The following is a 26113-nucleotide window of genomic DNA, read 5'->3' as shown; positions in this document are numbered from 1 at the left end:
ATGTTTCTGCTTTTGCTGCACTGCAAACACCCTGAGCTGTCACGCTTGAGAGCTCTCCATACCTGGTCACTGTTCAGGACCAGGAGACACCTGCCACTTAGCCCTCTCCCCCCAAACCTTTGGGAAGAAGCCAGGCAGGCAGACAGTGCACAAGACCAGCTGAACAAGGCCTAGTTGAGGAAGGGACACACTTACTCTGAGTCTGGCGACAGCTCCGAAATGCTGTGGGAGGTGGTGGAGTGAGGTGTTGAGGAGGTCTGCACAGCAGAGGGTGTGGCAGTGGTCTGGGGGCCTGAAGGTGTGCTCGAAGTTTGCACCGAGGACAGGACGGAGGAGTTAAAAGAAGCAAGGATGGAAGAAAGGATATCTAACTGTTCGGTAGAAGGATGCCGGCTAGGAACGGCCTCCAAGTTCTCTCTAGAAGGCTGTCTCCTTGACAGTGGCTCTAGGCTTTCCCTAGACAGCTGCCTCCTAGAGAGGCTTCCCAGGTTGTCCTGTGAAGGATGCCTGCTAGGCACTGTGTCCAGAGGCTCTCTGGAATTAGATCTTCTGGACAGAAAGTCCAGCTGCTCCCTTGAAGTTTGTCTAGCCGATGCTAGCTGGTTCCTTGAAGGCTGTCTTCTAGAAAGCAAATCCAACTGTTCTTGAGAAGTATCTCGACTTGGCAATGTGTCTATTTGGTCTCTGGACACTTGCCTGCTTGGCAAAGTGTTTAGCCACTCTCTCGAGACCTCTCTTACTGCCCCATAGTCTAGCTGCTCTCTTGACCCAAATCTGCAGGGTAAAGTGTCAAGGTGGTCTCTGGAGCCCTGCCTTCGGGGCAGTGTGTTCCCATAATCTCTCTGACTGGACCTAGCAGCAAGTAGATCCAAGTTTTCCCTAGACCCATGTCTGCTTGGGATGGTTTCCAGGTGTTCAGTGGACCCATGCCTGCTGGGGATGGTGTCCAGCTGCTCCCGGGAGCCATGCCGGCTGGGCACGGTTTCCAAGCACTCTCCTGAGTTGTGCCTGCTGAGCTGCTCCCGGGACATCTGTCTCCTCATCAGCATGTTGAGCTGCTCCCGCGACGAGTACCGGCTGGCTGGCTGCGACAGGCTGCCCGCGCCAGAGTAGATCCGGCCGTAGGAGGCAGCGGGGACAGCCCTGTGGCCCAGTGTGGAGGTCTTGTACCACGTCAGCTCGTTGGGCATCCTGCCCACAGGTGGCAGCCCTTGGAGAGTGGGAGGGTACTGGAGACGGTTCTTCAAAATCCCTGCGCCGGGCAGAAGGAGAAGTCAAATCTTTGCAGAACAGTAAAAACAGCATAAAAGCTGGGGGATGGAAGCCATACCTCCCCAGGGACGTGACAGCATGGATGTGCTGCTCAGCCTTCAGGACTACATCAGCCTGAGACAGGCAAGGCCCCGCCCTGTCCACTTGCTCCAGGTCATTACCTTTTCGTTGCCGTTGAGTCTGGGTGAGGGAGTTCTCATCCCCACTGGTCAAGGCCAGGTCTGGCTGATTATTGTTGGCTGCGTCCTTGTTGATGTCAAATCCCAGCTTCCTCTCAGAGCCCCACTTCTGCAAGGAGCAAGGGTGAACCTCGCACTCACCCAGGGCTGGCCAGTATGACATGAGGTCATTGCCGTCCACATCTGGTGAAGGGACACAGTGAAGCAGGCCCCAGAGAAGAAGGAGAGAATATTTCTATGAGCAGCAATTAAAGCCATCAGAAAGCACAGCTTGGTCCCCAGGCACCTGAGCTCAGGCCTCCCCCATCCAGAGCCCCCAGGACTTGCCTTTGGGAGCGGTGTTGGTAGGGTTAGTGAGGAGGCGTTCGCTGTGTGCTGCCCGTTTGAACTGGCGCTGGAAGCGGCCCCGCAGGCGAACATTCTCCTCGCTCTCTGAGGATGGGATGGAGAGGCTGCGCTCCTCATCCAGAGACAGGTCGCTGTCTGAGTCTGAGTCCTGGTCTGTAGGGACACAGTGTGTGATGGGGAGGTATTTGGAACTAAAGTGGCAGGGCCAAGAAGGCAGAACCACCCCAGAACTGACCATTGTCATGAGAAAACTGCCTGCCTTACCCCTCACTGCCCTTCCCTCAGCAGCACGCTGTGCACGCTCTTTGGCCCTATCACTGGAGCCCAGCTCCATCTTGCTGCACCTCCTCATAAGGCAACTGCAAATAGCCATAAGGTCCTCCTCATCTCCTTCTTCCCCCAGGACGAGCAAACACACCTCCTTCAGTTTCTGCTCACCTGTCCTATGCTGCAGCCCCTCCCAGTCTCATTCCAGTGAGTCAATTGTCTGTGCTGTATCGGGGAGCCCAGCATTCCCAAGGACCTTGCAACAGACCACACCTCTCTTGCCTCCATTTCTAGAACTTGGAGGCTGGCTATGCCCATTAGCAGCTCTTCAGGAGGAAGCTGTGCTAAGCAACACAGTTGCTGCCTTTCCTGCAGCGCATTTGGAAGGTAACTGAACAAGGGGTGGAGGATGTAACCATACAGCCAGAGCCTGCACAGGGAAGGATTTCCTTGAGCCAGGAGGTAATTCAGGGAGCACGGGGTCAGCCCCAAACCCAGGTACAGGGCTGAGCCTTACCTCCCACAGCATCGCGGTGGAACATGGCCACGTCAATGTCCGTGGGGCCAGCATGAGCCAGCAGGTTGTGGTCCTGGGATGAGCCCTGACGTGCTGTCACATTATCTCTGAAAGACAGGAGGCCTGAACAGTCACAGTGGCAGGACCTTCATCTCTGCCCACTCCTGGCACCCCAGAGCCCTGCAGCATTCCCTACCTGAGGTAAGCTCTCTGGCTGGAGTGGGTGCGGGCAGAGCGCACGCTGCTGACAGAGGAGATGGTGGAGGCTCCCAGGGTGATGCGGATCAGACCGCTCTCCTCAAACAGTGCTGTGTTGTTGTAGGCATTGGGGCCCTGCTGAGGTGAAGAGAGGGCATGTGTCCTGTAAAGGAGATGACACAGCAGCCCAGGGGATGGCCTTCCCACCCACATCTGCCACTCCCCACAGGGAAGCAAGGGTGTTCCCATCAGCTCCTGTCCTTGGCAGGCATCCTGGACCCAGCCCCCAGGGCTGCTCCTGCTCTCACCCACCTGTGTGCTCCTTGTAGCCTCCTCGCTCTGCCCCTTCTTGCCAAGGCAGGCCAGCTTCCAGGCCTCCCGCACCTCCTCATTCAGCACGCAGAACAGGACCAGCACAGCCAAGCCCTGTGGGGAGGGGTGCTGTGAGAGACAGCCTCTTGCTGCTGGTTGACCTGCTCTCCCACAGAGCCAGTGCTGGGACAGACCCTGGCTCCTTCAGAGCTCAGCACCTTGGCCCTGGTGGCCACAAGGACAGGGATGCACCAAAAAGCCCCCCAGCACCAATTGTTGCTAACCCCTATGGTGGCCATGGACAAGGGAGGAAAGGGTGGGGTGTCCTCCTGGCTGGCAGTGGCCAAGTGGCTGGCAGAGGCCCCTGCAGTAGTGCCAGCCACAGTGGTGGCAGGAGGTCTGCAGTCATATTTGGAGTGTTCAATGCCTCTGTTGTAGGCCACTCTCTTGCTTTGCTCTCCAAGAGCATCCAGGCCTCTTTCCTCCAAAGACAGTCCTTGCTGGCCTATCTGAATGAAGTACGTCGAAGCCACCTTCTGCTCTGTGCCACTGCTCACTGCAGGCACAGCAGTGAGGATTGGCAGGGGTGATAGTGGTGGCAGTGGATGGGACAAGGAGCCCAGCAGGATGCTAGGGCCTCAGCACAGGGTGCCTGCTCTCGCAGATAGTGTGATGACCACAGGGATGCTCTTCTGGGCTGACCTGTGCTCTCCCCTGGCAAAGGCCAAGCAGTTACCTGGAGGCTGCAGAGGACAGTGTAGAGGTAGTGGAAAGCCAGGACACTGTTGTTGACAGCCAAGAGACCAAAAAGCCAGGTAGTGCTAATAATTAGAAGCAGAACAAAGGAGCTCCGTAACGTCATGCTGGAGAGAGAGAGAGACAGGCACACAGACACACACCAAGAGGTTAGTGCCCTATTGTTAATCTATAGTCTAGTGCTCACAGACAGATCCAGAGGGGAGAGCACACTCTTGCCCAGCCCTCCCTGCTGCCCCCAGCATTGCAGGCATGCCCCTGCACAGTGGTTCAGCTCCCCCTGACTCCCAGCCCTTCCCTTCTGGATCACGCATAGCAAACACAGGAGCCCAAAGGACACAGGTCATTTGGAGCCACAGAGAGTTGAGTCACACTTCAGGGGTGGCCCAAGAGGGAGTGGGAAACATCTCAGCAGCAGCATGTAGAAAAGGAAGAAGCAAGTGCTCAGAATTGACATGGGCAGTGTTGAATCCAAGCTGTGTGGACAGGGGGGTGAAAGGAGACAGGCCAGTGGGACAGTGTGGAGATGGAGACAGGAACAAGAAGAAAAGACAAAGTTTAGGAATGGCTAATGTCACTGTCAGGTGTGGGAGAGGAGAGTGGCTTCAAGGCTGATACTGATGCACAGAGGGGGACTGTGATGGTAGAAGAGGGAGGATGGTCACTGAAAATGCTAAATTCCTTGAACCACAGGAGCTCTGCTGGGAGTTTGGCCACTAATACTCACAGAACCGATTTCTTCTTGGTCTCCTTCTGACTTGGGGAACAGGACATCTTGGCCACAAGCAGGAACATGACCCCATTCATCTGAAAGCGTTGGCACTGATTAGAAGCCATGCCAAAAGCCAGCTCTGACCTGACACCCCCAGAGCAGAGCATGGGCATACTCCAGGTCTGCCAGCCCCATGCAGACGTTCCCTCCTTTTCCCTTCACACCCGAGCCATGGCCTCCCCCAGGTTTGGCTGGAGCAAGAAGGGGCAGAGAGAGGGCCTCGAACTGAGGAAGGAGAGTACAGAGAACAGGGTAGGCAGTGAGCAGCCAAGGAAGGGAGGAGTGCCCATGGTGTGGAGAAGGGAGGCAGGAGAGGGCTGTGGGTGAAACAGGACAGGGTTTTACCACAATGACGACAGTAATGGGGCCTGCAAAGCACCAGACCAGCTTATCATGAATGGAAATCCAGCAGAAGTCAGGGTTCCCATAGCCCTCAGGATCCAGGCCCACAGCCAGCCCTGCAGGAAGAAGAGAGAGGTCATATCCAGAGCCAGCAGACTTGGACTTGCCAAAGCCATGTCTACCCCATCCCAACACTGAAGGCTGTGAAAGTGCTCTCTCACTGCTTCTTGTCCTGTGCACAGGCTTCCTTGACACAGGAAAGAGCCAGGACTGCAAACCCCAGCACCAGGATCTTTCTCCAGGCATCCCTGACACGGCCCAGCCCAGCAGGCATTCACTGCCAGCAACAACCCAAGCACACAGCACACAGGACTGGGAAACCAGAAGGCCTTAACCACAAGCCTTGGGGCAGCAGGAGCTCCATGCCCACTGAACAAGCCATGAGGAGATGCTTAGGGAATTACTTCTCCCCAGGAGTCAAGACAACAGCCCTTGATATATGGTCCCCAGCTGACTGCCACAGCGCTGCTCACTGCCAGCACTTACCCACGGGGCAACACCAGGGGATCAGGAAGGCTGCTTGAAAGCTGGCAGTTTGGGCATGGCTGTAGGACAAGCAGCTCTTACCAGTGATGATGGCAGGCACTCCCCAGCCGATGGCATAGTAGAAGCGCATGGCCCCAAAGTTGATGTTGCGGACTTCAGTTTGCATGCGGTAGATGTGGAGGCCCTGGACGAAGAGCCAGGCAAAGGTGGAGAGGAAGAAGCAGTGGAGGAGAATGGCAATCACAGTGCAAAGAAACTGGGGAGACAAAAGCCACCCAAAGATGATGCCACTGGGCCAACACTAACCACATCCCCCACAGCTTGCCCCCACTGCCATGGGTAGGTTTGCTCAAGCTCACAGACCTGATTCTCGGTGCGGTTGATACCCAGGAGAAAGAGCAGCTCAGATAAGAAGAGGGTGGCTGATATGTTGGAGTGGATGCCACGTGTGTTGGACTTCAGGCCTTTGAGGCAGGTCAGGAAGGAGAAGGTCACCAGCAGAGCCACCAGGGAGAGAGACACCAAGGAATAGGTGACAACTGCCAGTGTTTCCAGGTCACCTTCCAGTTGCTGCAGCAGCAGGAAAAACAGAGGCAAATGGTAGTGTTAGAAGATGTGGAAAATCTGCTGAGCTCTCCAACACTACTTTTTTGCCTATTCTGAGCCCCAGTGGCAAACAACCCACCACCACTGCCACAGCCCCACACACTGAGGTTACCTCTCGATGTGAGCTGTCCATCAGAACCCCAAAGGTGCCAAACTGGGAGCACTGGCAGTGGACGTGTGTGGTGTTTCTGTACACAAGCTCACAGTCCCTGGCTGTCCAGAAGCCAGAGGGGTTGGTCCTGCAGCCACCAGAAAGCAGAGCACACTTAAGAGAGAAGACACCACAGAGAGTGTGGTGTGTGGGGAAAGAACCACAGAGAAGAGGGGTGACTGGCTAGGCTTTTCTACCAGCAGATGCAACTGCACTCCTACAGCTGAAGTACTGGAGACAGAGCCCTGCAGGGATCCTGCTGTGCCCTCCCAGCAGGAATGAACTTCCTGGAAGAAGGTGGAAACCTCAACATCCCTGTGCTGCCCAGGCATACAGCCTCTCAGGAAGGGAGACTCAGGGAGCGAGGTGGTGCCTGGGAAAACAGCTCATAGAGAGTGGCCCAGCCGTGCTTGACTCACTGGTTAGAGTGGTTCCACTGGACACAGAGAGGTTTGCTCCTGTTGACAGTCTCCAGCAGACTAAATTCCAGCACAAGGGGGGTATCCAGGGGTCCCCGCAGGAAGGTGTGATTGCTGAACACAGACACGCTCACAATGGGGGAATTCATCACAGGATTCTTGGGGAGCCTGCAAGGAGTGATGGAGCTAGCTCTACCATCATCATGTCTGGCAGCTGCAGCTCTTTGCAGACTTCCTGGATGCCCTGGACTGACATCTCAGAAGGAACAGCTGTGCCCAGCACACACCAAGGGACTGGGAAACACGAGGCAGAGCAACACCAAGGTGAGGAACAGGCAGAGAACCACAGACAGCCTGACTGGGAGCCAAACCCAAGTCATTACAGACAGTCATCAACTACCAGAGGAAGCAGAGTCCAGCAGGCCTCCCTCCACTGGTGCTTGTGAAAGGCAAAGAGAAGGAGGAGGTACCTGATGCTGCGCCGATCCACCTGGTAGCGTGCAGGCAGCAGCCCCCCTAGGGTGCGGTACATGATGAGGATGATCACAGTGAGAGCAGGCTCAGGCTCTGGAAGCACCTTCCTCGGAGAGGAGTTCTCCACCGTGTAGTTCCCTTCAATCCCAGACAGTGTTGGCACAGCTGTGGGAGCAGCTGAGCCACACAAAGGGATGGTGAGAACACAAGCATGCTGTTCTGAAGGCCTTAGTGATGTGGTGGAGTCAGAAACTCTGAGCTCTCAGGGATAACTTGTGGACCTCTGACAGAGACAGGTCGCAGGAGGGATACCTGCAGACTGGAAGACCTTTAAAGGTCCCTTCCTACCTAAACCATTCTATGATTCTATAGCTTCCCTATCAGCCACGCCCACCCATGCTGTTCCCTGAGTGATGCTCACATGCTCACCTTCAGCTTTTGGGGGGCTCAGCACAGACAGTGGCAGCACAACATGGGTGTGGGGGTCCCAGGCAGGCTGGCCGCGGAAGAGGCTGCTGTGGTAGCGAGGATAGCGCCGGCGGATGTGGGAGTGGTTTTCCATGCGATCAATGCTCAGCACTACAGAGGAGTAAGAGTGAAAACAGCTCTAAGATGGCCACCTGGAATGCAACCACACTCCAGGGCACCCCAATTCTGAAGTCATGAGCCCAGGGTGATTGTATAGATATATCCTGTGGCTGCGCAGAGCGGGAGACCCCAGCATCCACAGCTCCTTCCCAGCCCAGATTCTTGCTCTGCCATAGGGCAGGACACTTCTGCTGCTGAGACCAGGGGCTTTTTGACTAGGGAGTCAGGCTGGACTGGGAAAGTGGAAGAAGGAGGCATACTCAGGGCTCTGCTGGCTCTTGGGACTGTGCCTGCGGTTCCGAGCAGGCATGGGACCAGGATGTCTCTCACAAACACCTCTCCATGTTTGAGAGAACCACCAAGGAGGTGAAGAGCCTGTTCAGCATCCTTGCTGAGGAGCCGTGAGGTGAGAAGAAGACAAAGAATGGCTCGGCAGCACCACCCAGTGCCTACTCACTGATGTTGGGGGTGACGACACCAACGGGGTTGAGGTAGGTAAGTTTCATATTGCTGGCCAGGGTGCCCGAGTAGTCCCGCAGCTGCTCCATGAGGGTGGTGCTGCCGTGCTCGCTGTGCGGCAGCATAGCCCAGTGATCCCGGTTCTCTGGCGCCAGCACCGAGCTGCCTGCACGCAGCAGGTTCTGCATGGGAGAGATATGGGTACAGGGCTGAAGGAAGCAGAGCCTTTGGGTCCTGTCCTGACCACCTCAAGGTGCAGCACTGCACTCTTTGCCCAGCTTGCTGCACAGGGGCTGGGGAAAGAGGGTTACTTTCAGCTACAGTGGGCCCCTGCCCTCCACGCTCATCAACTGGTGTCCTATAGAGACATCTTCCCTGCACCCTTGCCATGACAGAGTTGCAAGCAGCAGTAAGATCTCCCTTTACTTTCCCAGGCTGAGAAAATACAACCCCCTGCCTCTTCTTATTCACCCTGTGCTCCTGCCCCAGACACACAGATCTTGCTCCTGTGGGCCAATGTCTGTGGGGCACTGGGGAGCCCAGTACTCCTGATGCGGTCTCACAACATCACCAACCCTCATAAAGACCCAGGCTCAGGTTGGCTGATGCAAACAAGCAGTATCAGGAGCCACTCTGAACGGGCAAAGGGCTCACCTCGTTGAAGTGTGCATCCTGTGTGGCTGTCAGGCCAAAGCCACGCTGCTGGCTCTCAAAGGCCATGAGGCGGGACAGCAAGCGGAAAGTGATGTGCACGTCGTTGCCGAAGTAGCGGTCCATGTGGTCTGTCACAGCACGGAGGCGGTGGGCCAGCTTCTTGGCTTCAATTGTGTTGAGCTCAGTCTCATTCCTCTCCAAGCCCTCCAGCTGCCAGCAGGGAGACAGGAGTAGATTAAACAATCAAGCCCTGATGGACACAGAGGTATTTTTGAAACCACAGCATAAACCATGGACACTGGCAGTGGTGGTCACTAAAGCATTTCTGGCAAACATACACAACAACACAACAGGGGTTGCACTGGGCAAGGGCCAGCTAACCCAGTATAATACATGGCAGAGGCCAAAGAGATGAAAGGACAGGACAAGCACCTGGTGATAGTTCCCTGGAAACTGTCCTGGTCTTGGTGGGATGCAAATGTTCAATAAACTTGTCTGGACACTTCAAAGGGATTTGCCACTGGAGGGTCTGGTGACTACACTTATCCCATGGGACAGACACCCTGCCAGAATCAAACAATGGAGCCCTGCTCAGGTTGTTTGCCTCTTACATACTGGGGCAGGACACAGGACATTTCTGATGGGGACACCCAGGGTAAGATGAAGCCAAGTGAACCTCAGCTCAGTACTCCAACAGTGTGAGACTGTGGGGAGGGAATGAGAAAAGAAAGGTGCTGAGCACTGTGATTAAGCCCTCTCCTACCCTAGGTGCCCATGGGGAGCACCTTCAAACCTAGCTGTGAGCCCTTGTTTGTATGGCTGCTGCCCTGGCAGGGCTGCAGAGCTGAGAGGCAATTACCAGCATGGAGAGCTCCTTGAAGGCAGGTGAAGTGCAGTTGAAGAGATCTGGCTCCAGCCAACCCTTCTCCTCATCACAGTGTCTGACAGCTGCACCTAAATCCAGGAGGAAAGGCATGTCTGAAATTCAGCACAGGATATGTGTGTCCCCTGCTGCATCCCCCCCACAGGGACCCTCTGCATCAGCTAATCCTAAAGAGCAGCACTGGCAAGTGATGGGGAGAGCCTATAACACCCTAGGGCCATCCTTCTGCTTTGCACCACCACAATCTGTTCCACTCTTGGTCTGCATCACCTCCACAAGCTACTGCCATCCCCTCCTCCCAGGAGCTGGGTTCCTGGGCTTCATCATACCAGCTGCCATCACACAGAATTGCAAAGATGAATAAGTGACATGGCATGGCTCAGGCTGGAGAAGCCCTTGGTTTCTGGTGGAGACATGTCTGTGTCCTCAGGGCACATCTGACCCCAAACTACTGAAGACCCTGCAGCTCTGGTTATTCCCAGACTGACAGCCTGCAAAGCCTGCTGAGGTCCTGCCTCTCTCTAAAAGGCAAAGTTATCCCAAGGGAACAACACATCTGCTGCAGGCCGGGCAAACCTATCCCGGAGACAAATCTCTGAAGTCAGGTGGGATGGAGGACACACCCATCCAGTAGCATGACTTCAGTACACAATCCCTAGCTGGCGCCCAGGCACTACTGCACAGTGATGGAGTTATCAGCAATGAAAGGGATCAGCTGTTCACCACCACCAGAAGCACTGCTAAAGCTGCCATCAAGAGCAGCATACCAGGCCAGGACTATCACCATGCATACTTTGAGCAAACAGAACCTGGGCAACCTCAGGGTACCCAGAAGGACTCTGGACCAGGTCCTTCTGGAAATGGCATGTGGGCACAGAAGCCTGCAGAGGTGCCCATGGCTGGGAGAAGGCAGCAGTGTGGCCAGAGAAAGGAGAGGGAGCCTGAAAGAGACTCCAGTTGCTGGTCAGAAAAGCCTCAGTGATTAGTATGCCCCTTCCCACTATCTCCAGCTCCTTGCTGTCCTCCTCAGTCACCTTTCTCTCAGTTGCAGAAACACAGGAACCAGTGCCATTGCAGCTGGGAGCAGAGGGAACAAAGAAACCTCCACTCTGCTTGCTTTCCCTCAGCAGAGGAAGATAACCAAGAACATCAGCTCAGCTACAGGTCTGGGAAGGATTGAGGCCCTGGGTCCCTCTGCCCAGCCCTGCCAGCCAGAGGGACAGGACCTTATGCTGTACATGCCTATCAGTTCCTGCCCCCATCCTACCGCTCCCAGCTCAACAAGTGACTCCCTTCCTCCAACCCACAGCCATTCCTCCATGACTTCCCCGGCCTCACTATCCATTGCTCATCACCATCTCTTCCCCTCTCATCCTAAGCAAGAAGGTAGCAGTCCATGACAGCCAGCATTTATCCCAGCCAGGGAGCAGAGCACGGACCTGCCCAGAGCCAGCACTGCAGGCACAGGACAGTGGGTGGCAGGGGCTGCATGCAAATGCAGCCAGGTCTGTGCTGGTTAGTGTGCTGGTTAGTGTGCTGGGAGCAGGGAAGAGCACGGAGGAGCAGTGAGGCCAGGCAAAGCATTGGGAAGACACTCGGCAGCTTCAGAAGCAGTGGGGAAAGTGCAGGGGTGTGCAGGGTACCAGGCAGGGAGCAAGGAGGGAAAGCCACATGGCACAGCCCTTACAGCACAGGGGGAAGGAGACGGGAACAACCTTACCTGCACCCCTCAAGCCTGAGCACGGAGGGCGAGAGAACCGGGGAGAGAAGCGACAACAGTTAGGAGCCGAACCTGCCTCCTCCTGGGGCGAACGGCTGGAGAAGGACAGGGTTTGTATTGTCCCCTGGGGCTTGTGCTGCCCTACAGTCCCAGAAACCCTGTGTCTTTGCCATCAGTGCAGATGGCCTCCTCCAGCTCGGGATGTTGACTTCTATCTGAGACACTCACCTAAGGGCATGCTGTGCCCTGTTCCCCCAGCACCACACACCAAGGACAGGGCCAGTGGAGCTACAGCAAGGTGCTGGGGGCAGTGAGCTGGCATGCCAGGCCTAGCCTCAGCCTCAAGCCTGCTGAAACAAAAAAGCAGCAGGAAGAAGGTGGGGCCTGAGGCTGAGGGAACAGCAGAGCCTGAGGGCTGGGTGATGGGCCTAGGACCTCACAGCCTGTTCCCAGTTTCAGCCCCACTGCAAGGCCCCTCTGCTTTACCTCAGGCTGGGGCATTTTGTCCTCTTAACTTCCTTTTCCCAGCTCTGAAGCCCAGCTAAATGGGACTGGGACAGCACGAGAACAGAGTGAGATGCTAGGACTGCTACAGCCCACAGCGAGACAGCCAGGCTGCACCCTCCCCATCTTATCTCCTACTCACCCAAGGAGCCTTTCGGACACAGCACAGTAGCTGAGAAGCCAAACTTAGTCTGGGGCCACCATACTCCCGCCTTCAGGCTTTTGGGACAGCCATCATAGAGCACTGTGGAAACACACCCCCCAAGGGGCCTGTCATAGGGGGAGGCCCCTGATGCCAAGCCCCACAGCACCAGCTGCTTGCTGTGGCCGCACTCACCCTCGCAGCCGCTGGGCGTCACCTCGGCGAAAGGGCTGTCGCAGCTATTGCACTGGCGCCCGATGACGCCAGGCCGGCAGTGGCACCGGCCGCTCTCCCTGTCACACGAGCGTGAGGTGGAGCCCACAGGGTAGCAGTCACAGGGCAGGCAGGTGTCACTGCCCTTGGGGCGGTAGTGGAAGTCCTGGGAGGAAAAGGGAACAGACATCAGACAGTCCATCCGAACAGCAGCTGGGGCTAGGCTGCCTGGGGAACCACTAGAGCGAGGGCAGAGAAGGGCTAGAACCTCCTGATTTGCAAACACCCCTCTGTCACCATGCTGGGGCAAGAAAGCTGCACAGAAGAGCTGAGCAGGGATCCAGCCATGAATCAGGCACACAATGTGAAGCCTGTGTGGCCACCAGGCCTTTGGAAGGGACAAGGAACATCCTCAAAGACTTCTGTCAAGCCATGAGCCACATTCCCATGGGCACACAGCTGCCCCTCACCTTGCAGTGGCACTGCCCATTGGTTTTATTGCAGTCGGGGTCAAAGCCTTTGTTCACATCACAGTTACAAGGCCCACAGGTGAGGTTCCCCCACCAGCCCTTCGGACACTGCTGGTCCATCCTAGAGAGAAATACATCTGCTGTTATACCCACCAAATCCCCCAGCTCCTCTCCTCCTATCAGCCCAGCTGCTCAGCAGCTCTAAGGAGCCAAGTGGCACTGAAAGGTCCCTGGTATCAGAGCCAGGACAAGAGGGCCAAGTATGGAGGCCATGCCCTGTCCCATGTCCTGTATCTCACCTGTGCTCACAGTACTGCCCAAAAAAGTTCCCTCCACACTCGCAGACATAGCCCAGGGGTGAGCCTGGCTTGCGGCGACACACTGACTTGTTCTTGCAGGGGTTGAGGTGACATACATCCACACAGTCCCCTCCATAGTACCCTGAGGTGTGAACAGAGAGCACAGTGTGAAGTGAGCACCCCTGAGAGGTACCAGAGCACCAAAGAGTGGATTCAGAGGGCTCAGAAAATTCTGACTTTCAGAAAACTCAGTGAGTGTCTGACAGGGATGTGACTTGCCCAAGGGATGGATAGGAAAGCAGACACAGGCCACAAGGGAGTCACAGGGGACAGGAAGACAGATAGGTATGGACAGCAAATGGATGGCAGGGCTCTGCAGAGCCTACCTGTATGGCAGACACAGGAGTAGCTTTGCCACTCATCTTTGCAGACGCTGTTGGCTGGGCAGGGGCTGGAGTCACAAGGGCTAGGCACACTGCAGCCAGCCTCCACTCGAAGAGCGTGGCTGGGCTTGGGCAGCAGGGTTCCAGTGACGCTGTCACCCAGTCGCACACCCTGCAAGGCAGGCAACAAATTCACAGTGAAGCTAGGACAGACACACAAGGTTTCAGTCTTCTTGCCCTTCACAAACCCCCAGGGGCAGTCACCTTCCATCACCCCTACTGTATTGATTTATGGCTGCCCCACAGCATCCCAGAGCCTTGAATGCTCAGAGGGACAGTGTCACCAGCAGGATGGATGCTGGCAGCACCTGCCAGGTCTGTTTTTCCACCTCTCCATATAATGGACCCACTGCAAGGCGAAGACTCAAAGCAATGAACTCACCTGTATGCAGCCCCTCAACCCATTCTGCACCTCGCCAGACGCCAGGACCCCTCCAACATGCAGATGTTTCACCTTCAGGCCATGCAGTTCATTGCCAACAACCACTGTATCCTGCAGAAGGAAAGGGAGCAACATGGAGCAACTGGCATCAGCCCTGCCCCAGTCCCCTCTGAGGGTGAGCAGGCCCAGCCCGGCCTGCATTTCCCCCACAGCATCCCCCAGGGTTCCTGTCCTAGTGCAGGGGTCTCAAGTAGCACCTACCTGGTAGATCCCAAAGTCCAGGGTGAGGGTGATGACGTAGCGCGAGTCTCGCCCGCTGCGGATGTCCCGCAGCTCCAGCTGCAGGTCGTGCCACCTCCCATCACTGAGCCGCAGCTGGTCCAGGAGCAGGCTGGTGCTGCGCCCAGACCCTCTGCTCACCATGAAGGACAGCAGGCCCCCAGCTAGCTGCAGACAGGAACCCAGAATCAGCAGCAGTGAGCGAAGGCCTAACCAACTCTGCCTGCCTCCAGCCTAGCCTTCCTCTGAGCCCAGAGAGAAACACAGCCCTGCTAAACACCACAACCACTTTCTGCTTGGGGTGAAGACAACATGGAGGACAGCAGTAGAGGCTGGGGCACAGTGCTGCAGCTGAGGCCCTACCTGGCAGAGCAGAGTGGTGTACTGGCCAGCGTGGGCCTGCAGAAGCACCCCATCTGTCTGACGTGTCCGGAATGCCAGCCCCAGGTACCATGGCACTGAGATCTTCACATCTGTCTTGAAGTCCCAGGTTAGGACACTGTTGCCCTGGAAATAGTGGGCATGATGCATGGCTGGAAAGGAAAGGCAGATGAGAAGGCATGGGCACTACATAGGGAGCAACAGATGCAGGCACAACAGAGAGAGATCATCTCACATGGACCCTTTACTCTGCTTCCAAAGTAACCACCACGAGCCTTGCACAGCCCGCCGCAGCAGCATGCACAGCAGCAGCACCCGCTCACTCACCGTGGCGGCAGTCTTTGCCACCAAAGCCAACAGGACAGAGGCAGGAGTAGGTTCCCCAGCTGACAGAGCAGGTGCCACCATTCTTGCAAGGGCTGGAGTCGCAGAACTTGTGCTTGGCATGGCAGCCTGGAAGTACCAGAGTCACCCACATCAGTCTCAACTGACTCCTCACCTTCCCTCAGCCCATATAGAGAGGCACCACTGCCCACTAGCCCTTTCCCTGGCTGCCAGAGGGGCAAGTCCAGCCACTCAGTCTCTCTACATGGGCTCTGTCTCCTAAGGGATGAGGGTCAAAGCTGTCACTGCTCCTCATGTCAGAAGAAAGACACTGTGGAGCTATCTATTGTTTTCCAGACAAGCCATCTCTATAGACTGCACATCTGGGTTCAGGACACATTCTCAGAAGAGCGTCTAGGGTGGGAACTAACTCATTTAGAGAGATCTGGAGGTCCTGTTCTCGGATGGAAAGCTGCTTAGTGCTAGTTGTGCTGCCAAGACACTATTACAGCCTGGTAGTGCAGCTGCATGAGCAGGAGAAGCAATTCCCAGGGCAAGGGCTGACAGGAGTAGAGGCACTGGTACCTGCAGTCGTTCCATTGTTGGCTATGTAGGAGGCCAGGTCAATGCGTTTGCTGTCAATGTATAGGTCTCTCATGCATCCCACAAAGTCCCGGTGAGTGATGGGGAAGTTTTCTGGAAGATTAGGGACCCCTCCAAGGAGCAAGGGACCTGTGAGGTCCAGGGACCTACAAGGACAGAAGGCCAGGGCTTTAAGAATCACAGCGATTTAAGGCTAGCTAATTGGGTCCCCAGCATGAGGGGCTGGGAGGGAGACATCCTCAGGAACTGATATGGAGCCAAGGTCCCAGATGTGAAGGGCTAACTCTGCAGGGGACTCAAATGCCCTGCTCCCCTCCCCACGACAGCACTGCCCAGCAGCCCCCAAAGAACTCACTTCTTTGAGCTGGTCTGCACCCCCTCTGCAGCACAGGAATAGTTCCCAATCTCGCTGCCAAACTGCAGGGCCACTGAGGCGTCACATTCATCCACTGTCAAGATGGCCACTTTGTCCTTGGATGGACCCTGCACCACCCCCAGGGCACTGACCTTGGGCTGAAACCAAATGCAAGGTGTTAGTAACACAGATGACCCCAGACCCAGGCACCTAAGGGCTCGCACAACAGCAAGGAAAAGGCCTGAGCATGGCTCAGGCACTACTGTGCTGCTGGAGGGGTGAGTACATAGGAGGGACGTGTCCAGCCAAGCCCAGCAAGCAGTGCCAGAGGTGGACATGCGCAAGGACGCTGTGTGGAGTGTGTTCCTGCAGTATCCAAGTGTGGTCCCCAGGTCAATCTCCCCCTTCATCTGTCTGTCTACTACACTGCACCCATCCCCAAGGGCTGAAAAAACACCTCTACCTTCTCTCCACACCCTCCTTCCTCATGGGGTAGTGCCATAGCTGATCACGCATGCCTCGGGGAAAATAGCCCTACGTGCACTGGGGGCACAGCTGGGGCATACCTACCTTGTTGTAGTAGTGGAGCTGCAGCGTGTGCCACTGCCCATCACTCACGCCCCCTGGCAGGTAGGGGCTCACCACTGTGCTCGACTCCCCTGTGGAGACAGAGATGATGGTACACTGAGGGAGGCTGAACAGCCCTTGAATGTGCCCACTCCTCCTGGAGGCAACAAGCCCAGCATGCTGCTGACAGCCTCATGCTGGAATGGAGAAGGGCTTCAGGGAAACAATCTCAGCACATCAGCCTGTGCTTGCTGCAGTCTTGCACAAAAAACAGAGGCAGGATGAATCACAGCTCTAGGACTGGCAGCCAGCACCCCAGTATGGCTCCTCTGTCCAGGCTGACTGCCAGGATACCCTGGTGCCATCCATCTGCCTTGCCCTAGAGAGACCAGTGCAACCAGAGTAGTAGCAAGATGGCCACCAACTGCTCTGTGCAGGTGAGCAGGGAGGAGTGCCAGATCCAGGACACCAGGGAAACCCCAGTTGTTATGAGGGCACAGTGCTCCTGGCAGCTGATCCTGACACCCCTTGGGACATGCAGGTTGGGAGCAGGATAGACACAGCAATAGCACAAGGCCTCCCAGAAGGGTCCTCCTCCTTCAGACTAGCTCATGGAAAGGCAGGAAGTAAAGCTTGTGGTGACACAAAGGGGCAGAACAGTGGCAAAGGTCCCAGAAGGGCTTCTCCTGGTTTATGTTCACAATCCCCCTGCTCCACTTGCACTCATAAGCCAAGCAAGAGTCCTGAGACACACACCCATCCTCTATGCCATCCATTGATGCTCACCAACATCTCTCTCTACCCTGTTTCCCTCAGCATCACTGCACTCCAGAGCAGCAGTCTGTGCTCTCTGCAGCTCCCATAGCACAAATCCCACAACAAGCAGGGGCAAGTCTACCTGTGGAGTACTTCAGCTGGACCTGTCCCTGGATGATCTCCACTGCCAGGAAGTCATGCCGCTCATTCAGGCGCCCGTTGTAGAGCAGGAGGCCATTGGGCTCCACGGTGCTGAACCTGGGGCATGGGAAGAAGCAGGAAGGCAGGATGTGCACAAGGAGCATGTGGAGATCCCTGCTTTCCTATGGCACACACCAGTGTTCCAGCACAGGGACAGGGTGAGACCTGGGCCTGGCCTGGGTGCAAGTCCAGCTGAGAAGGGGACAGGAGCTTGATCCAGCAGATGCTTTGGGAGCATGAGGTCCTGGCACGGAGGCAGAGACCTGGCAGCAGGGGAAGGGCATAAGCAAGAGAGACATGCCCATGCATGAGTCCTTTGGCTAAAGGTGCCAGGGCAGCTAGTAACACAGGGATCTGGAGAGCATCAGCAAGCCTCTGGACAGGCTCAGGGTGCACCAGAGCCACCAGAGCAGGCCAGAGTGGGTGCTGGTGTCCAGCAGAGGAAGGAGGGCACTCACGATAGGGCAAGGGTGAGATGGAAGCGCTGGCGCAGGCCCCGGAACATGACGAAGGAGCGCGGCGGGAAGGAGCGTGTGGAGACCTCGCAGAAGGGCATCTCAAAGCCACCCGCCGGGCACTGGCAGTGGAAGCCGCCGTCGGCAGCGTTGGTGCAGGTGCCGCCGTTGCGGCACACGCCGGGCATGCAGCGCCCCGAGCGGCTGTCCACCTCGCAGTTCTCACCTGCGGGAAGAGAGACCCAAGGCTTGGGGATGTGCACGCAGCAGCCACCCATCCGCTTCTTGCCCTGGAAGTGCGCACCTTGACCCAGGTATGGGGCAGGGCAGCCACTGGGCAGCCATTTATGGTGGGGCTGGGGGCAGGCAAATAATGTGACAGCCCAAGTGTCACCCAGGTGTCCCCCACAGTAGTCAGCAAGGTAGCTAACATGGTCAGCCCTGCAGCCAAAGTCACTGGTTTGGATGGGATGACAGCTCTGGCTGAAGAGGCAAGTTTGGACCCAGGATGGCACGGGAATGGGACAGGAGGGGTTTGGCCACAGCTGGGCTGCACAGTCCTAAGGACGGAGGGGCAAGGACAAACCAGGAAAGTCCTGGCAATGCTAAGAGTGCCTCCTTGGGCACCACCACTACACAGGCCTGGCATAGGCATCACAGTCCAGGCTCCAGGAATAGAATAGAATTAACCAGGTTGGAAAAGACCTTCAAGATCATCAAGTCCAACCTATCACCCAACACCATCTAATCAACTAAACTATGGCACCAAGTGCCTCATCCAGTCCCCTCTTAAACACCTCCAGTGATGGTGACTCCACCACCCCCTGGGCAGCCCATTCCAATGGCCAGTCACTCTTTCTGCGAAGAACTTCTTCTTAACATCCAGCCTAAACCTCCCCTGGTGCACAGGGTGTAGGGACAGCTCAGTACCATTGAGCTCCCCTGACAATAGCTATGAAAGTCTCACCCACAGCACCAGAAGCCTCATAATCCTCCACACAGGCTCTGACATAGGAACAAAAGACAAGTGGAAACCAACCAGATGAGGGGCACCAAATACTCTTGCACCTTGTAGCACTGGTAATGGGGACACCCCGAGCAGTACTGTGCAGGCCAGCCCCTTTTCCCATGGTGTCCCCCCAGCATGAAGGGAGCCACTCAGATTCAGTCCTACACCCCTAGCCCATTACTTGCATGCAAGGAGGATGAGGAGATAGCATGAAGTGACAGGGAAATGAGCTCATTAACCCTTCTGCTAATGACTGTTCATGCTTCAAATGCTGGGGGTTAATTACCACTGACTCTGCTTATCTCACCAGGAGCCACTGACAGCAGAGCAGCTCCAAGGCAGCCATCTGCTGCCACACAAGGCAGGGGCTCCCTCCCCAGCAGCCACAGGCCATCTTCCCTCACCTGCAAGTTGCCAGTGGCCAGGCATGGGTCTCCATGGCTTATTGACTACTTGTGGCAACAAAACACTGGCTGGCTGAGGGATTCCCCCAACAGATCTGCCTGGGTTGGGTCCTGCCTGGTGGAGCAGCTAGGCCCAGCATTGCCTTCTGTTCTGGGTGGGCAGCAGCTCAACCACCACATATGGAGCCAGCACAGACTCCACACCTCTGCCAGATTAGCTGAAACCAGCACCTTACATGGCCCCAGAGCCCATCATCTCATGGGCATGGAGCAAGGCTGAGGAGCCTCCTATGTCCCAGCCTGGCGTGGTCCAGTTTGATCCTCCTGCTCTGTGAAAAAGGCTGGGAGGCGGTGGCCAGAGTCCCCAAGAGCCCTTCATGTCACCTCCCTACAAGCCAGATTTCTATGGCAACCTCAGCCCTGCACATCCAGTGCCATGGAAACACGGAGAGCTGGGAGCAGAGCAGGACCTCTGTGGACAAACAGGGACTCCAACATCCCCCACCCTGCTGGGAAAAGTACCCTGCCAAGGTGACATCAACACCGAAGGACACACTCATCTGCCCCCTCTTTCCTTCGTGGTCCCCAGCCCTGGGCACTCACCGCTGAAGTGCTGACGGCACACGCATGTGTATCCTCCCTCCTTGCGGGTGCAGATGCCACCATTGAGGCAGGGGTTGGAGTAGCAGAGGTTGATCTCCGTCTCACAGTAGTCCCCGGTGAAGCCCTGGGGGCAGCGGCACCGCAGGCCGGTGATGGGGTGGATGGGCCGAAAGAGGGTGGAGGGAGAGGCGATGAAGGGAGCGGAGCTGTCGAATTTGAGGACGGAGATGCACTTCATGTAGTTCTGGCAGGGCTCCCGCAGACAGACGTTGTCGTCGAAGGGCAGCACCTCCAGCATGGAGGCACCGGTCAGCGCCATGCGCTTCATGTACAGCTGCTCCTGCAGCTCCTCGGAGCTGAAGTAGCGCCCGCCCCGCGGAGCCAGGGCCGAGAAGCTGACATTGAGCACGGTACCGCCCACATCTGTGTCATTCTGGATGTTGAAGATGAAGATATCCTCTTTGGGCGTCGCCAGCACAGTGGCCACCCCTTCCAGGAAGGTGGACAGCAGTGGGGACAGGAAGCGCTCCTGCCACATGTTCTCCAGCCGTACGGTGATGCTGTTGGCCAACATGTCCTCTGTGATGATGATCACTCGCAGCACGCACTGGGCTGTCACACTGTGGATCCCATCTGTGGGAGGGAACAGGGACACGCTGCAGGTCTTTGCCTGCTGCTTGGAGGGTCTCCTCCTTCCCACCCTGAGGCAGAGCCCTGCACACTAGCATAACACCCAAAAGGGCCAAGTCTTTGGTCAAGGAAGCTTGGAGCCACAGCCACGTGGGCTAGCAGGGGGCCACCTGGGCTGGAGAGGGAGCAGTCTGTGTGGCTACATCTTCTCCCTCCTCTCAGGCTCTCCACTGAGATAACTCTCAGGTTTGCTCCCTGTCCTGAATCTTGGCAGCAAACTGAGCTCTCAGGAACAAAGATGCTGGTGAGAATCGGGCAGAAGGAAGTCTCAGCAGGAGGCTGGGCAAACACAGGAGTGATGCCAGAGCCTGGGGTGTTTTGCTTCCCTGCTGCGTTCTGTCTGCCTCCCCCACGATGCCTTTCCCTGTGCTCTCCTCCTGCCATTTCCTTCCTCTCTCCTCCAGAGTCTCCATGGCTTTTGTGCTGGTCTCCTTGTCTCCCTTATTTTCACCATCTGCTCTGCATCTCTTCCTCCCTCAGCCCATTTCTGGTTTGTTTAATTCTCTTTAATCTTTTTTTGCTCAGAAACAAACTCCTTTCCCCTGGGACACTGCATCACGTAAGCCATCTCCCAGGCACTGAACACAGGAGCACACTCACACACTTGGGACTGTGCCCACCTGCTATCTCCCAGGACCCTGGCTGTCAGCAGCATCTCACCCCATATCAGGCACACTGAGGTGCCACCAGCCCCTTTGCCGGGGCTGTTGCTCTTTCCTCTCTTTGCCCAGGCACAAGTCTGGGCAGAGGTTTTATTTTTCAGTCACTAACTCTCCTTTACATGTGACCCTGGTCAGTGGCTTTGCCAGGAAGTATCCCAACAAAGCAGCCTGCCAACGTACCCCTTGCTCAGGCCACCCCAGGCACTTTTGCTAGCAGTTTTGGATGGGGCACCCAATGGGGAGAAGACTGCCTGCTGCTCCAGGACATCTCCTCTCTTCCAGTCCTCCTCCTTCTGGGCCCTCCACCTCCTGAAACAGGCTCTGGCAGGCAGAGCCAACCTTTGGCATGAACAAGCAAGGACCACACTAACTTCTGTGGCCCCAGAAACACTCAGGGAGGCTCATCAAGACCCTCACTGCTCCTGGTGAAATGGGGCAATCCATCTCCCAGCCTGTTGCCAGCACCCTAATGCCAGTGCCCCACAGGCACCAGCAGCACACAGCTATCACCTACTGTTCCCATGTATCACCTCCCAGTGATCTGAGAGCCCCAAACCTCCACACAGTGCATTACTGGTATGAGCACAGGAGAGCTGTAGACTGTAATCACTGCCCCTCTCAGGGCCTGGGTAGGACACCCTCCTGTTCTCTTCAGAGCAGGAGTGGACTCACAGCTTCAAAGATGATCCTGACCTCAGTTACACAAAGGCACAGTTTCCCTGCCCGTGCTGCCAAGCAGGACATAACTACATGGCACATCTCTGGCACTCTGATGAGTGGTGCTCAAATGAGCACCACTACCAGGACAGACTAATGGACCAAAATGGCTGGAGTTGATGATTTTGGAGGTCCTTTCCAGCTTGGGTCAGAGGTCTTGATGGTTGGACTTGATGATCTCAGAGGTCTTTTCCAACCCAAACAATTCTATGAGCAGACCCTTGCCATCAGCCTGTGCCAAGGTCACATGTGAAACAAGCCTGGCAAAGCCAGCCAGACCCTGCAGCACTGCTTCATCTCCCACAGTTCAGTGCAAGGTGGCACCAGGGGCAGCAGGCATCTCACCACCCTGGTCAAGTCCCAGTTCTGATGAGAACCAGGGGTATAAATGCCAACCACCTGTCCCCTACCCGTGCCCCAGCTCCAAGCCTCATGTGGAAAGAAAGCTGCCTTTACTGTTCCTCTCCTCCCATAGCTGCTGCACTGCAAAGCCTTTTGATTGCCCTCAGGCCCGTTTGAAGTTTGCAGCGCAGGAGGATTTAAAGACTGAAACGCCTCCCTTTTCCCTCTCTCTCCCTTCTGCTCTTTAGAAGGTGAAAGCTTTCTGGCAACCCTGCAAATTCCAGCATGAACACCAGCCTGCGTGCTGGGGCTGGTGCTCTGGAGATAAGGCTCACACCAGGCTGTGGGAGCAGCACAGTCACCCAAGAGCTAATCTCCTGGAGGAAGCAGGGGTTGCTTCTCTCTGAAATCAAACTGCTCCCACTTCATATGGAAGCAAGGTGAGAAACCACCCCCCTGTGACAGCGCTGACATGGAGGGCAGCAGGAACAGTGGTTACCAAACAGCTCCATCCAGCACTTGGCTGGATGTGTCAGGGATGTAGACCTACCTGGGTTCAGCACAAGGAACTGGCATTGTCGCCTGTGTCCCCCAAGGCACCTTTTCTCTGCAAGAGGCTCATGGGCTGCCAAGATCACCCAGCCCTGGGGAAGCAGGAGTGAGGGGAAAGCCACAAGCCTGGGTCAGTTACTTTTGGTGTAAGATACTCCCCAAGTCATGAGCATCCCTCCCCGAGGGACCACTCAGTGAGGCTACACTCCAAGAAGCCACCACTTTGATGCCAGCTCCCTTCTCACTCCCTCTTCTCTCCCTTTGTCCTCTTCTCAGTTTGCCCCTCTGGTCAATGAAAGTAGGAGCCTGGTTCCAGCCCAGCCGCCTTCCACTCTCCTCTCTCTAGGTCCTGGCTCACCTGGAAGTAGCTGCAAGGCCCAGAGACAGCTTTTGCTCTCCCTAAGGACTGCTCAGCAGCCAGCAACAGGCAAGCAGACATCTGCCTTATTTATGGCTCTTATAGAATCACACAATGTTAGGGGTTGGAAGGGACCTCATGGATTCCAACCCCCCTGACAGAGCAGGCCTTTAATGATGTGATGTTGAGTCCTGGGGCAGGTCAGAGGCCAGCAATGCCTCCCAGAAGCAAGAAGGCTTGTCATCAGGGAAGAAGGTGGGCTGCAAGGTGCCTGATGCCTTTGGCATTGCCCAGCCCATGACATGAGAGCCCAAATGCCTCTTTTTGTGTTTCCCCACAGCAATGCAGAGCCAGCCCCAGCCCCACAGGCCTCCTTGGTAAGCTTTCCTGTAGCACCTCAGCATCACACACAGGGCTGTCTCCTCCCTCTCTTCTGTGCAAGGGGAAGCAGATGGTTAAGAGAATGACCTGCTGCAAATGGGTGGGGGGAAAAAAAAAGCTACCAAAAGAAAGCTCAAAGCTGGCTGGAGGCACTGACCCCCTTGGGAAGCATTTTAATCACAAATGCTCAGCCTTTCTGATTAAATCCTGTGGCTGGAGAGCTGGTGCCTGGTGAATATTCATACAGCAGAGTGAGGAGCCCTGGAAACATGCCTACAGGGAAAGGAGCAGGGAGAAGGGACATGACAGGCTCTAACCTCCCATGCTGGGCAGCACCAGGTCATCATGTTTGCGATTCCAAGACTTGACAATTACCAGTTTCAAAAGCAGCAAAGCTACATAAAGAAGAGCTCCAGCTAGAGAGCAGGATGGGCAGCAGACTGCTTCTGGAGAGCTGCACTGTCAGCCTAGGAATGGAGCTGCAAGACTGCTCTGGAAACCTCTGAGGAGGAGCAGGGCTGCTGACCATTGTTCAATGGCCTCATGAGTCAGCCAAGTTGAGAGTCCATCTTTCCTGTGCCCCTGTGCTTCCAGAGGCTCTCAGGACCCCTGGGCAGCAATCCAGCCTGGCATGGAGCACAAGGCATGGGCTGCAGCCAATGGTCCCACCCCCAAGAGCCTTGGGTAACTAGCAGAGATCCCCCTTCCTCTACAGCAAACACTTTGGCCTTTATCCTCTCAGTTATTTCTCCAGGGATTGGGAAGAAAGCAGCTCATCTCAAACAGCCTCCCTGATCCAGGAGGGAATGCACCCCTATCCCTCACCTGGGGAGCCCAGCTCAGAAATGGGTTTTGGTGCATCACCACCTGTCCTCTGAACAGCAAAGCTGTAATCTGAGAGAGCAAAAAGTCATTCCTCTGTCTGCAACACCCTGAATAGTGAGGGTGCATTGGGGCAGATGGGGGTAGCTTTCACATTTGCTGAGGAGAAGTAAAACATCTCCAGATGAAGAAGCCAGGAAAGGACACGGGTATGGGTAAGGTGAACATTTCTTATCAGAGTATGAATGTCACTCTCCTGGCAGCTCTGAAGACACAGACTAAAACATACTAAGACAACTCCATGACAGTTCCCTAAATGGGAACAAAAATCCAGTGAAACCAGCCTGGAAGGGATTAAAATCAACACAATGTTAGCCTTCTGCAATGCTCCAATTTCACACGGTGCTGCTGGCCACAGACACAGCTTCACCACCCAACTGTCTCACATCCACAGCAGCCAAGAGCAGGTTTTAGCAGCCATAGATGTCCATGAATCAGCAAGGAGATGGGGTCAGTTTTGAGGCTGTCAGTCCACCTGAAAAGGCGCTGGTTTATGTGATGGCTCAAGTCCTCCCTGCTTCCTACAAGAGGCTGAGCTGAGAACACACAGCGCACAGACAGATAGAAGGGCCTGCTGCCCTGTGATTTAGGGGATCCAGCCTCTCTCAAAGGGACCATAAAGCACACAGGCAGGCAGGGAAGCTGCTCCTTCCTCAGATGCTGACTGTCTAGGAGTTGCCATCTAGGAGCTATTGTTGCCTTACTGCAGGAGGAAGGTGCTCTGCCGGTAGTACACCGGGGCAAACAATGCAGCCTGGTCTGAATGTCCTGGATGCCAGCTCTGCAAATCCACAGTCCCACCCTCCCCCTGCACACAGCAACAGCATGGGGCCAGTGGGGCTGCCAGTTGGGCAGGGGTGTTCAAACAATAAGGACCAAAACCCCAAATCAGACCTCAAATGCCAGTACCAAAGCCAACAAAATGCCTGTTTTCCAGTCTCGCTTCCCTTCCCCGCTATGGCTCTTTGCCTTCCATCTTCTCCCCTCCTCCGCAAGCACACCTCTCCCAGTTTCCCTTCCCACTGGAAGATGACGACATTCTAATTGCAAGGGCCCCCTTGCCGCGAGGCAGCTCGATGCAGGACTTGGGGATGTGATTGTCTCCTGCCTTTGTGCAGGGTTAAGTGCAAGAGGAGGCAGGGCTTGCATAAACACATTCGGGAAGAAGCTGCAAAGGTCAAAACTACCCCCACCTCCAGCAACCGGCATGTGTGTGCCTGCACCCACTCTCGCCAGCCCCGTGGTTACAATTAACCCCCAAAGAACACAAATCCATGATGGGCTGGTGCTGGTCATGCAGAATTGCCTTGAGCAGGTCTCCTCTTAAAGCCTTCACTCCATCATTTGAAAGAAATCCTCTCCTCACTGAATAAGCCAGAGAAAGGGGGAGGATGAAAAGGCAGCTGATAGCTGAGGGTCAGAGGAGCATCATGATTTAACGAATGGCTCCCTGGGCACTCGTGTAATTCGGCGCTTGGCCTCTCCAAAAAAGGCTCTTGCCCTCCCTCCCTCAGAGCTGCTCCTTGGTTCAGCAATGGACAGATGCCTCCATTTCAGCTCATGCATCCACAAGCAAAGAAAGGCTGATGGTGAAGGCAAAGCTCAGGCAGTAGGGAGCTCCAAGTCCAGACCCTGCTTGCTCACAGACAAACCCATAGGTCCATCTTTGTCCTGCT

At 55.8% G+C, this 26113-nt stretch overlaps 1 protein-coding gene across 1 annotated transcript in view; it reads right to left on the bottom strand.

The window, feature by feature from the left end:
- CELSR3 (cadherin EGF LAG seven-pass G-type receptor 3) overlaps nucleotides 1-26113 on the bottom strand; it is a 32668-nt gene that overhangs the window by 2673 nt on the left and 3882 nt on the right. The window contains exons 2-35 of the mRNA XM_068163755.1: nucleotides 19854-20486; nucleotides 17841-18063; nucleotides 17324-17439; nucleotides 16429-16517; nucleotides 15859-16016; nucleotides 15486-15649; nucleotides 14904-15029; nucleotides 14559-14728; nucleotides 14178-14363; nucleotides 13917-14027; nucleotides 13478-13646; nucleotides 13092-13233; nucleotides 12793-12913; nucleotides 12305-12488; nucleotides 12110-12211; nucleotides 11464-11478; nucleotides 9720-9814; nucleotides 8861-9070; nucleotides 8205-8388; nucleotides 7589-7738; nucleotides 7156-7336; nucleotides 6686-6853; nucleotides 6228-6354; nucleotides 5873-6079; nucleotides 5591-5765; nucleotides 4967-5079; nucleotides 4577-4656; nucleotides 3830-3956; nucleotides 3094-3207; nucleotides 2780-2916; nucleotides 2584-2690; nucleotides 1779-1952; nucleotides 1434-1634; nucleotides 196-1252 (exon numbers count right to left, since the gene is read on the bottom strand). Of these exons, the coding sequence (XP_068019856.1) occupies nucleotides 196-1252; nucleotides 1434-1634; nucleotides 1779-1952; nucleotides 2584-2690; nucleotides 2780-2916; nucleotides 3094-3207; nucleotides 3830-3956; nucleotides 4577-4656; nucleotides 4967-5079; nucleotides 5591-5765; nucleotides 5873-6079; nucleotides 6228-6354; nucleotides 6686-6853; nucleotides 7156-7336; nucleotides 7589-7738; nucleotides 8205-8388; nucleotides 8861-9070; nucleotides 9720-9814; nucleotides 11464-11478; nucleotides 12110-12211; nucleotides 12305-12488; nucleotides 12793-12913; nucleotides 13092-13233; nucleotides 13478-13646; nucleotides 13917-14027; nucleotides 14178-14363; nucleotides 14559-14728; nucleotides 14904-15029; nucleotides 15486-15649; nucleotides 15859-16016; nucleotides 16429-16517; nucleotides 17324-17439; nucleotides 17841-18063; nucleotides 19854-20486 (6316 nt within the window). The remainder of the gene's footprint in view (nucleotides 1-195; nucleotides 1253-1433; nucleotides 1635-1778; nucleotides 1953-2583; nucleotides 2691-2779; nucleotides 2917-3093; nucleotides 3208-3829; nucleotides 3957-4576; nucleotides 4657-4966; nucleotides 5080-5590; nucleotides 5766-5872; nucleotides 6080-6227; nucleotides 6355-6685; nucleotides 6854-7155; nucleotides 7337-7588; nucleotides 7739-8204; nucleotides 8389-8860; nucleotides 9071-9719; nucleotides 9815-11463; nucleotides 11479-12109; nucleotides 12212-12304; nucleotides 12489-12792; nucleotides 12914-13091; nucleotides 13234-13477; nucleotides 13647-13916; nucleotides 14028-14177; nucleotides 14364-14558; nucleotides 14729-14903; nucleotides 15030-15485; nucleotides 15650-15858; nucleotides 16017-16428; nucleotides 16518-17323; nucleotides 17440-17840; nucleotides 18064-19853; nucleotides 20487-26113) is intronic.

This window comes from Melanerpes formicivorus, unplaced genomic scaffold, assembly GCF_026170545.1.
Source record: "Melanerpes formicivorus ecotype bairdi unplaced genomic scaffold, bMelFor1.0.p_v2 SCAF_74, whole genome shotgun sequence".
In the NCBI taxonomy this organism is placed as follows: Eukaryota; Metazoa; Chordata; class Aves; order Piciformes; family Picidae; genus Melanerpes; species Melanerpes formicivorus.
Note: the sequence above shows the minus strand (reverse complement) of the source record. Positions and strands in the feature narration are given on the sequence as shown.